At 32.2% G+C, this 11672-nt stretch overlaps 1 protein-coding gene across 1 annotated transcript; it reads right to left on the bottom strand.

The window, feature by feature from the left end:
• Positions 1 to 4422: 4422 nt before the first annotated feature.
• On the bottom strand, positions 4423 to 10520 carry LOC132717247 (golgin subfamily A member 5-like). The gene is made up of 9 exons (XM_060700680.1): positions 10448 to 10520; positions 9624 to 9804; positions 9121 to 9273; positions 8517 to 8801; positions 7993 to 8102; positions 6877 to 7075; positions 6360 to 6488; positions 5771 to 5881; positions 4423 to 4731 (listed from the first exon to the last, which is right to left on the bottom strand). The coding sequence occupies exons 2-9, from the start codon at positions 9795 to 9797 to the stop codon at positions 4450 to 4452; spliced, it is 1443 nt and encodes a 480-aa protein (XP_060556663.1). The 5' UTR covers positions 9798 to 9804; positions 10448 to 10520; the 3' UTR covers positions 4423 to 4449.
• Positions 10521 to 11672: the final 1152 nt, after the last annotated feature.

Below are 11672 nucleotides of genomic sequence, written 5' to 3'. Positions count from 1 at the left end.
TTACAACAATCCAGTTAAAACTACCAAAATTCAGTGTGCGAAACCAATCGGAGTATCTTGGCTATTATTCTTATCCGACGTTTGACGGAGGCGCCGAGAAAGGGCGATTTCGTGCTAAACGTGCGTAAAACTACCAAAAAGCACAATCATTCTCTAAAAACATTTTTGGAATTTTGCCTTCTAATACATCTAAATTTAATTCCCAGTACTATTCAGAACATAAAATATATAGAACAGTATGTATACATGTACTTATATAATCATAGACTATTAACTGACGACACAATAATTTGTCTTACAACCAAATTTACCAAATTACATTAATTCAGATAGCCTTGGAAACTGGGGATCTGATTTAATTAGTCCATAGAGAATTAAATACAATGGATCGAACGAAACAAAATGGATTTTTAAGGGGATCAAATCCTGCATATCACAGCACGCACCGTTTCCTAAGGGCGATCATACAATATTCATGTACATGGAACCACCCAAGTTGAAAAAGAAAGAGCAAATAATTAAGGCTGCTAAATATTTAGGTGTAACAATGAGGTCACGAAAATTCAATCCTGGATAATATCACATAGGGTCTACATGTATATGACATGGTAGCAAAAGCCAACAAAATTTTAATTAACAGTTGCTCAGTTAGATTTATAAAATAATATGTTAAAATTTTAAAAACAACTGTCATAGAAACTGCTTAAAACATTATGTCAAGCCTCAGTTAGAACATATTTCCACCGTTATATAGGCATCTTTAGCAAAAATGTCGAATCTATAAAATCACAGAGCTAGATATATTAATTTTCTGTATTCCAAGTCTAATAAAATTGATCAAGTCATAATTAAGACCAATTTTGCCAGATAATGAACTTAACGACTATAATTACACCAGGTTTTTTTTTATCTGAAACATATACGTATTTTGTCCCAGGTTGTATATAAAATGTTAACAGATTTTAACTGGTAAATAAGAGCAGAGATGTAACATATTCTCCTATACAGGCCCGTCGTCACGATTTTATGATTGGTGCGGCCTATTTGGTAGGTTTTAGCCAGAATCTAGGGGGGTACGGGGGCATGCTCCCCCGGAAATTTTTTTATTCTATGATGCTCTCAGGGGCGTTTTCCCGTATATTTGGCACAGTTTACAGCCTGTCGCTAGTACATGTTATTATAATATGTCAATGATTTTTTACAGATTTAAGTGCGTCGTAAGGGTTTTAAGGGTGAAATTCAAGGTTGTTTAACATAAATCACACAATGGTATAAGCTTAAATAGAGAATATTTGTTAAGTTCAGTGTAAGATCGGAAAATATTTCACCGAGTGAGCACCAAAAGGTATATTTCACGAGTGGCGCAGCCACGAGTGAAATATGAACATTTGGTGTTCACAAGGTGAAATATATTTCAATCTTACACTATACTAAACAAATTTTCTTTTTATTACATGCAAAGAAACGTTTTTAAAAAGACATTAAACCTTATACTGAATGAAAAGCGCACGAACTAATAAAATAACGTGACGTAATTTACGACGTCACGTCATTAAGTTGGTAACCAGTATTGTGCACGCTGGTATTTCACTAAAACAACGTAAGGGGTTTAAATTCAAAACAGTGAAATAATTTCACTGTTTCAAACAGTGAAATAACCAGTTTTATATCACTGATATATTTCTATAAACCACCGAAAAGCATGTAATAAATAACAATCGATGCCATGATGGAAGAATAGTACATTACGAGTCAACAATAACCGCTTTTTGTTTAGCAGTAACTTGTATTTTGTTCACAATAATCTTACAAAACACAGAGTCTCATTTTATGTAAATTTTCCAAAAACACATCGCCGTAATTCTCTGGTGGTAATGAACTCATCGGCAATTACACGTAAGTTGAGTGAATCTGTCCTGTACTTATGAATATGTAACACCATTACCTAGATTGTTCAAATGTACTTGAGACATTGTTGATCTTAAGTATATATGTCTTTATTCTTTTGAGCGCCGAGAATGTCCTATCGCTGATAACATAAGTAGCAGGCATCTTTAACAAAATGACCTCAGAGAACAGTGCTCGTTCTAGCACTGTCTGTTTTGACACAAATTTCAAAGTCAGGTACAGTAACAGTAATATTTTCTGATTTGTCAAAATGACTTCGTAGGACCCCTACAAATACCTGGTCAATTAACAGTGTCCAGTCATTTTCTGATATTACCGCTCATTGCATAAGGGGCCAATTAAGTGTCAAATTGCTAATCAGCGATGCGTGTTTTTTTTCTGTTTTTGTTTTGTCTTTTTTACTCATATTTGGCCAAAATATTGGTCCGGCCAAGGCCGGACCGGCCGGACCATCGACGACGGCCTTGCTATACAAAATCCAATACTGTCTTGTAAGGGTTAACCACCATGACCAGACACCCACCGAAAACCTGAACTGCTTGATACCATAATTAAAGTAAAACACAGTGTCACTCTTAATCCATTTCCCCCAGAGGTATCCGTCTGTGGAACTGTCTTCCTGCGTCCTTACAAGCTAACCCCAATTCAGACATATTGAATCGGTAGCCGAATCCCTTCTACCAGTTCTTAGTCAATACCGTCCTCTATATTTACTCTCACGTAGTCTTTTTGCTTCAAAACTGCTGTTTTAATATCTACATACCATATATTAAATATTTCACAACTTTTACTGGACAACCTGTCTGCTAAGTGTAATTGTTTATCGTTTTATACCAGTATTGTGTAGGCATAGATGCTACGTGCATTCATTCATTCATTCATTCATTCATTCATTCATTCATTCATTCATTCATTCATTCATTCATTCATTCAGTTTCAGTGAGATTGTTAAATTTGAGTATACAATTTTTGCAGATTGATATTCGCAATCAAATTGTTTCATGATTATTTTGACAGATTCTCTCTTATTCTGTGACTTGAAATTTCCGTCTGCCAGTGGTTAACTACCGTTTCATCCATAAAAATAATTGGAAAGCATCATACACTGTGAAGTAAAATATTCAATATTTGTATGGCCTAGTTACATGAAGGTTTATGTGATATTATGCGTTTTGTGGGTAAAGATCAACATATATTTTCTATTCATAATTTTGCATAATTTTAGAATATGTTAATGGGGTCGAACATACTTTAAGATTAAATAAAAAATGTGTAAATCACAGTCTGAATACAGTACAATGTGGTAAGTGTAGAATAAATTTCAACACTGCTAGACTGTATAACATCAGTTTTCATTTCTCCGACCAACACAATAATATAGACAAAGCACAGTACTTCGAGTAAGTTCGAGGCCCTACCGTATTTCCCACAACGATATGATAGAAGAAAATGCGTGTAAAATATGTGTCTACCACTAAAATGGGCGATGAGCTGTCTTTAATTTCAGAACAAAACGTTGATAGTTGTATAAGTTTGAAAACAGTGAACAAAGTTAACAGCTTTTCTTTTAACTGACAAAGAATTGAAAAGATATGGATAAGATGCAGTTTATTTCATTTGTTTCATGTCAAAGGTGAATGGATAATTAAGCAAATTGATTTTGAACAACCATCTCTATATAAGAGCAATGTTTATATATTAGCTTAGTAAAATTATCTTAACATTCAAATGTCTATAAACAAGCACATGAAGCAAGGGTAATAGACCCATTATAATCGTATCTATAGGATCCCCAAATTTTGTGAAGCTTGCATGAATTCTACGTACCATATGTTTGTTATGTACATTTGGGAACACCTGGATACATTTAATATGTCTCACCCTTATGCTCTAATGTCCATAACCAAAGCAAATTCACTCAAATGAAAGTCATTTACAGTAAAAAGTAATAAAATAGATAAAGTGAGAATCTTAAAGAAAGCCTAACACGGCTAACCTGAAAATGTTTCAGGCTCTGTTTGACCGTGTCTGTTAATGGCCTCTTGTAGTAAATCATAGATTTACATGTATTAATATGTTTCATGTTTTTACACTTTTACATGATTATACCTTTTACCACATTCATATAGCTTTAAATAAGAAGCCCAATCATATATTATAGATAAAACACCAAACTTTTATTCACGTTAATTGACATATACGATTTTCAAAAAAAAACAACATTTGATTCATTAGCAAAAAGGAAAATAAACAACAACAACAACAAGAAGCAACAACAACGACAACAACAAGAAAAACAAAAGTAACAACAAAAAACTGACATGTAAACATGTAAACTAAAATGTAAAATATATACATGGCGGCTGTATTTGTATGATATTATGATATTTGTAAATAATATAGATAAAGATATGAAATATTACATACTAATGAAAATTGATTTTTCGTTTCTTCTAAGCATTGATTTTTTATAGGGATCCTTTTAGTAATTGAATCCCATGATTTTTTTGATGCGTTTCTACAAGAATCAATTCGATAGTCTTAATTTCCTTGCACAACACCTTTTGACATTAATGGCCCAGCTTTATGGAGGACAACTGCTGGCCAAATGCATTGAGAAACCTTGCTTCCTCGTCTAGTATAATGTGTGTACATATTCTTATCAAAGTTGTCACCAGGTTTACTCCAAACAAACTCCATTGGTGGATCTTGCATTTTCATGACCCAGATAAGTTCAAAAGCTTTCTCTAAGAAATCATATAACCCATCAGAAGCTGTAGACCCTATTTTGTCTTTGATCAGTGGAGAAACTTGGCGAAAAATCTGTAAGACATTAAGATGAAATAAATGATACTAGTACACTTATTTATTACTTAGAAGCAAATAAAAGCAACGCTCAAAGAATACTACCCCTACGCAATCAATAGCATGGACAACACTGCACTGCTTTCAATTAATTCGATGAACAATGCTATCTTTTTTTAATCCTTTTAACTTCCAAAAATAAGCTTGTACTTATTGGTTGGCAATTTTCAATCATAGAATAGGTCGAATTTTTTCCTTTCAATTATCATTTACTAATGATTTTCATAATTGACCATACGAAATTAAGTTGTATTTATTAATTGTGTCTGAAGTTCACTTACAAAATAAATTCGAAAATATTGCATTTCATTCATCACTTACTGCAATAAAATCGTAGAAGTTTCAAAATGTTTATAATTTTCACTGCCTTAAATAGAAGTCTTAAAAAAGTCACTGACGATACTAAAAAACTGGAAACAAAGTGATCCCTCGCAAGCATTAATCGCAACAAAATTACAAGAGAAATGCAGACTCGGTTTGATTGAGTCTGTACATGAGGGATAATGAATACGTGCAACATCCCTCACGCCCCTAGCACCGGCTTGAACGGTACTGAATTCTCAACACTTAATAGTGCTTGCATCAATGATCCCGAAGGATCAAAAAAATATAACAACACTGACGTGAGGTCAGGCAACTTTTTACAGCTGCAACACAGCACTTGACACCTGCTGTTGTGAAGTATAAAAATATTGGAAACAAAGTTATCGCTCGGAAGCATTATTCACAACAAAATTACAAGAAAATAGAAGACTCGGTTTGATGAGTATGTACATGATGGATATTGAAAACGTGCTACATCCCTCAGGCCCCCTAGCACCGGCTTTAGCGGTTCTAAATTCTCAACACTTAATAGTGACCCCGAAGGACCAAAACTACAGTAAATTCCTCTGCGTTTTGTATGAATATCTTTCATTTATCACGTCAAACGCATGAAAAGATTTTTATATAGCATGTAGCAATACATAATGAATAGAATTAAATTTGATACAATTACCATCAAAAGCGGTGCCTTTGATATCATTCCAAGAGACTTTCTAAAGTCTTTGAGTAGTTTGTCTGCAAGTTCTTCTTGGGCACTGGTCATGCAAGCTGAATTGGTACATTTCTGGTCACATACATGAAAAGATCACAGTTACTCCTACTTTTACAAACTATCAACCCAAAAGGAACAATTCATTAAAAAAACAAAATAAAAAAAAACCAAAAAAAAACAACAACAAAAAACAGAACATATTCAGTATATAAGTTTTAATTGGTATTAAAACACTCTACCATTTACGTTAAGAAGATAATAACAATGAAGGATATTTTTTATCCCTTTGAATTTACTTTACACTACTTGTACTACTTTATGCATTTATTTGGTTCGATTTTACTCCACACTTTATTTTATTTCATCCTAAGACTTGATGTTATTAAATATCATCCAATAAAACAAGACTTCATTAACACAGATACATTTGTATTATAACATAAAATTTTCATATTAACAGTAAATAAAAAGAAAAGAAAAGCCGGTATTTGTAAGCCACAGAATGCAAATTCTTAAAAAAAGCAAGAACACCATATAGAAATATACAAACCAAAATCTTATCCTTTCTTTCTCCTATTGCATCCGGCTGATACTCAGGATCTCGAATAATACTTTTCGCAGAAAACTTAAGGTTTTCTAATTGCTGCGACCCGGCTCTGGCGCAAAACCGATCTATATCCTGTAAACGTCGAAACATAAAGCGTTTACAAATATGTAAACTCCATTTATAGATATATAAAATGCGTTTATAAATATATAAAATGCGTTTAAAACATTAAGTGTCTTTTCTTATGTTCATTGCTGACCGATTGTCCAGAATTTACACACTGACAACGGAAGCATATATTAAACTTTATACGAATGACAATAAGTTTAATAGTTTAAAGTGATATAAAGTAATCTGATTATATGCTGTTCGCTGTTGAACATTAATATCTTGCTTTTGAAAACTCAAACTTATTAACGGAGTGTTAAAAATTCAAAACTGAGTTATTCATCAATTCAAACTAACATGAGAATTATGATATATCAATAAAAATAACCATGAATGCACCACACACACACACCTTGAGTATACCAGCCAAGAAGTCTATTATTTCTTCTTCATGTTTGAACTTTACTTCATGTTCCTCAAAAGCTCGTGTCCATTCGTTATCGTAAAGTTGTCTAAAATGTTCGGCAATCTTTGTTGGTCTAAATGCATCACTTAGATCTGCTATCCCAGGATTCCCGTCTGTAAGTTTGTGTCCAGCTATCACGCTTAGCCTAAAATAAACAGTATCATGACTGACATTGTATTCAGATGTTTTGTTTAAAGATATACTATTCTCATCGTTGAGTAAATATTTTAATCAAAGAAATTTATTGAAATCTACATAAGTCTAATTTGAATAAAAGAATGAATAAACTAGGTATGGGAAACTGTGTTCCCTATTATGGGACAAATAAAGTGGGTCCTTTCTTAAATAAAGATCCTGTATATTCATATTGTGACCAAACATGGTGTGTATAATTTTAGACATAACATACCTACTAAATAGTCTTTGTGTGAAGTCAAACATGTTTATTTTATATTTACGAAGAGACTGTGTAGCAATTTTTAATATCAATTTTGAGCAAAGGATATCTTTTAACAATAGCTTATTTGTAATCTTGTCATTTATATACTTAATTAAGTACATTCAAATAATTTTACGGATTGAGTAGATTAAAAAGCTTCTCCGTAATCAGTATTTTCACAATTTTTTTTTATAAAAATGGCAACAAAGTATGCAATATATTTGTATAATTGATTTGTGCTTGCTCTCTTATGTATAGATACTATCTTTATAATACGTTTTGATAATTCAACTGAGTTATAAGCGCACATAATTAAGCATCTGAATTAAAAAATGAATACATTGCTTAGTTTATCGTTTAATAACAAGTTTGTTCGAAAATCAGCAATGAAAAATATCAATGAAATCAGATGTTTAGCATGCATAAAAGGTCATATAGTTGATTTGCAGTAATTTTAGCACATGTAAGAAGGTTAATCTCTTTAAATTCATTCATCAAATAAATTACAGAGCTCAAAAATAAGAGCACGGATTACAGAAGCTTGAAAATTGTTTGGGTGTTCAGGCGAAAGAGATAAAATCGTTTTTGTTTGCATTAAAGTCAAAGAATATTAAGGTACGAACCTGTTTCTTAATTCATGCATTTGTCCCATAAGCTTCTTATTATCTTCGTTAAGTTGATCGTTTTGTTGTCGTAGTTTTTCCAGTGCTTTCGACTGTCCTTTATCTTGACTCTTAACATGTTAAATATGAAACTAATTTTGACGTTGGAAACGATAAGTAATTAATAAAAGTCATTTTCATAAATGTTGCATATTCAATTTGGCTGTTTTGCAATTTGAAATATAAACTGTACATGTATCTTTTAATCCAATAAAAACGATAGTCTTTTAGATTGAAATTTACTTTAGAATGTGGAATTTCTTTTCGAACGGCTAAATAGAAAGTGACTCAATAGTTTTAATGGTATATTCTGTTCAAATCAAATGCCTGTAAATTATATAAAGAATGAATGTAAATGTGACTATGCAATTTTATTTTAGAGACTTGTGTATAACCAAGTTTTTCTTTTTCTCGTCATATTTATTTTCATTTGTCGCTTTTCTTTCAAACCCAGTGTTCTTGTAATCATAAAAGTTTTTAAGTACCTTACTATGATCCAGTTTTAGCTGATGTAGCTCATCCTGGAGTTTTCTACACGCGTTCTTGCTGGCTTCAAGCTCTGTCAATACTTCACCTTTTTCTGGCTCATTTACTGCTTTATTGCGTTCTAATGTAAGTCTTTTGATCTCATTTTTTGCCTCATCATTTTCTGCTTGAAGCTTATTCAACGCACACTTACATTTTTTAATCTCTGTTTCGGACTCTCTCAATTTAGCTGTCAGATGTTCGGACATTCTTTTAACATTCTCATGATCTTCTTTACCTTTGGTCTGTAACATAATTTACTGTGGCACACATTTATAATATGATTACACAACTAATACACAATTTTGCCATTGAAATATTAGTTTACGAGATTATTGTTTTTGTCTCAAAGCAAATAAAAACACGGACAATATTAGTTTTATCACCGTTAACAAAATGCGTCTCTCCGTTAACCAGAGAACTTGAGATTTGTCACAATCAAACAATTAGTAATGTCTTTTTCTTTATATAATTGAATAAAAAGTTGATAAATGTACAAGATATTATAAAACACCGCGATAATAACTGACATCTGAAACATATATAACGAGATAATTTTTATACCAAATGTCTTTGGTTTCCTAGAGATTCGGCATTTGTCTGTTCCGCATGCTTTGCTTGGTCACGATAATATTTCAATTCTTGACCCAAAATCTGATGCTCCTTTTTTAGATCATCTAATTCATGTTGTATGTCTTTCTGTCTGCAATCCGCTTTCTAAAGAAAAATACCATTTTTTTTTTAATTTCTATTTATTCCAATGTTCCAAAATTACCAAAGATAATGACTTAGGCGAAGATTACAAATACGCTTCGTCGTGCTAAAACATTGTTATGATATACATATTTCCGCAAAGCATTAGTTCCTTTTAGACACATTATCCCAATGTATTACTTATCAAAGCATCTTCTATGTGGTTCTTGACAAGCAAACTTTATAGGGATTAATATGATATATATAGAGAGAAAAAAATAGCCTTCTGGTTGGAAAACAGTATATTCGTAATTCATTGAATTGATATCCTGCGCCATAGGGATGTTATTTTTAACAAACATGAAAGGACTTACTGGTGTTGCATGGTTAAAGTCGGCGATATCTTTGTATGATTGAAGCTCCATAACAAAGGACTGGTGATAAGCAACTGCGTCCTTCAATTCATTATCCGTAATTGTATTCCCTCTTTTTAGTTGTGTGAGTAATTCAGCCACACTATCACGTTTCGTCGAAATTGCATCACACATTGTATCGCTTTTTAATAAAAACATAAAGGCTAATATTTTCTTAACAAGCTCATATTGTGTTGCGGACAATATTTTATATTACTTAGCATTAGATCAAAAAGTTGACGGACCCGGATCTTGGATTCACGAGTTCATGTCCATGGAAAAACTCATATCTTCCGATAAATTAATCTATTGTGAATAGTGTTCCGTTATTTCGATTGAGTTATGAAGAGAAATTTACAATAAGTTGTGGAGAACATGCAAGAACCAGAGAACATCTCACATAAGGAATAAACAAATGCTGGAAACGGTACATACGGCAGAAATAAAACTAATAATAAAATAAAACCACAGGCTGAATGAAATGAGGGGGTTCATCTGAGATCATGTGAAGTGCAACATTTCTCGTACCCTTTAAACTCGATCGCCAATTAGCTAGGGCATTACAAAACGATTTGTATTTAACTGGTTATATCAATGGTAGCACTTGACAGTACCGTACATGAACAGGCTCAATCAAACCCAAGCCTTAACATTTTCTGTTTTGCCGCTTTGGACTTTCTTTAGGGATTCCTTTTTCTATATTTTAACAGTCTTGTTCGTCGGATCAGAATGTAGGAAATATAAAACAAAGATAAGATGATAGTTTTACACAAAATGCTACTTACCCGACAATAATATCCAAGGAAATAAAATCAAAGTATAGGTATCATTTCAAAATACACGAATGAATACTTATCAATCGATATCACCGTATTCATAAATAAACTTTTTATGTGCATTGTACCGAAAATTTACTTCCTTTTTAGTTTAAAACTGAAAAATACACGATCAGTAGGTTTAGGATTTTATAAATTGTCGCAATTTGTTGAATACATTAAGTCGAAAAGAAGAATATATTAAGCTATATTAAAATAATGTTTATTATGAGTAAGCCTTTAAACTATGTAAGATATATATCAACGAGAAAAAATAGACGTATCAGAGAAATAATGCAATACAATGAATAAAATAAAACATGTTTACATGAATAGTTTAAACAGTTTAATAATATCTTTTTCTCGGGGTAAAGGGTGGGGAGGGTGTTGGTAGCGACTTCATTGGTTTACAGTGAATCTGGTCAAATTAATACAATTTAATTAATCATAGCTTTCTCTAATCCACCAAAAGTAACTTTGATAACAAAATAGAAAATAAAATGAAAAAAAAACGCGTCAAAGTTTGATCAAATAAACATGATAAAGCAAGAAGATATTAATGCTAGCTGGAAAGATGGGAAGCTATGTTGTAATAAGTTTTAAAGCTACATCCATTGTTTCATTATTGGGTCAGGTTAAGAAACATACTGCATGCCTATTGCATTGATAATATATATTACATGAGATAACGTATATGAATAAAATAGGATAAGGTCGAAACAACTTCTCCTTATATTATTGTCTGGGGACCTTTCTGTTTAAAATTTGTCAGAGTTAAATCGTATACATATACATGCACAGTGCGTTAACTGGAGTGCATGTATTAGTTACCCGCACTCCAGAGCATACCCATTGACTGGCATTTTTATGGGGTTTACTTACTGTGATGGCAGAGAAAGGGAAAGAGATAGAAATATCATATTTAGATGCTCGTTCATTGGTTACTGATAATGATAAAGGTCAAGATATATGAACAGTTGAAAGTTAAAGTAAATGTTTGAAAATATCAAACTTATTCGAGAATGCTTATAATGAATTAAATGAAATGAAATATATCTTGAGAACAGAAGATGAGAATTTCATTCGGTCAGGTTTTAATGGCAAGAATAGTTTGCGAAATGAAGCTGTTGGGAATCGTTTCCTTATCCACACTTGCAGAGAAAATAATTGGTAGTGTATAAGATAATACTAGCAA

This window comes from Ruditapes philippinarum, unplaced genomic scaffold (genome assembly GCF_026571515.1).
Source record: "Ruditapes philippinarum isolate M1 unplaced genomic scaffold, ASM2657151v2 ctg4875_1_1_1_1, whole genome shotgun sequence".
NCBI lineage: Eukaryota > Metazoa > Mollusca > Bivalvia > Venerida > Veneridae > Ruditapes > Ruditapes philippinarum.
Note: the sequence above shows the minus strand (reverse complement) of the source record. Positions and strands in the feature narration are given on the sequence as shown.

What these genes read in the sequence shown, in the direction of transcription:
- LOC132717247 (XM_060700680.1), bottom strand. Translation starts at nt 9,797, where the DNA reads ATGTGTGATGCAATTTCGACGAAACGTGATAGTGTGGCTGAATTACTC. An exon ending in TAGGAAACCAAAGACATTTG is followed by an intron (nt 8,802 to 9,120) that starts GTATAAAAATTA and finishes ATTATGTTACAG; the next exon opens with ACCAAAGGTAAAGAAGATCA. An exon ending in ATGCATGAATTAAGAAACAG is followed by an intron (nt 7,076 to 7,992) that starts GTTCGTACCTTA and finishes TGTTTATTTTAG; the next exon opens with GCTAAGCGTGATAGCTGGAC.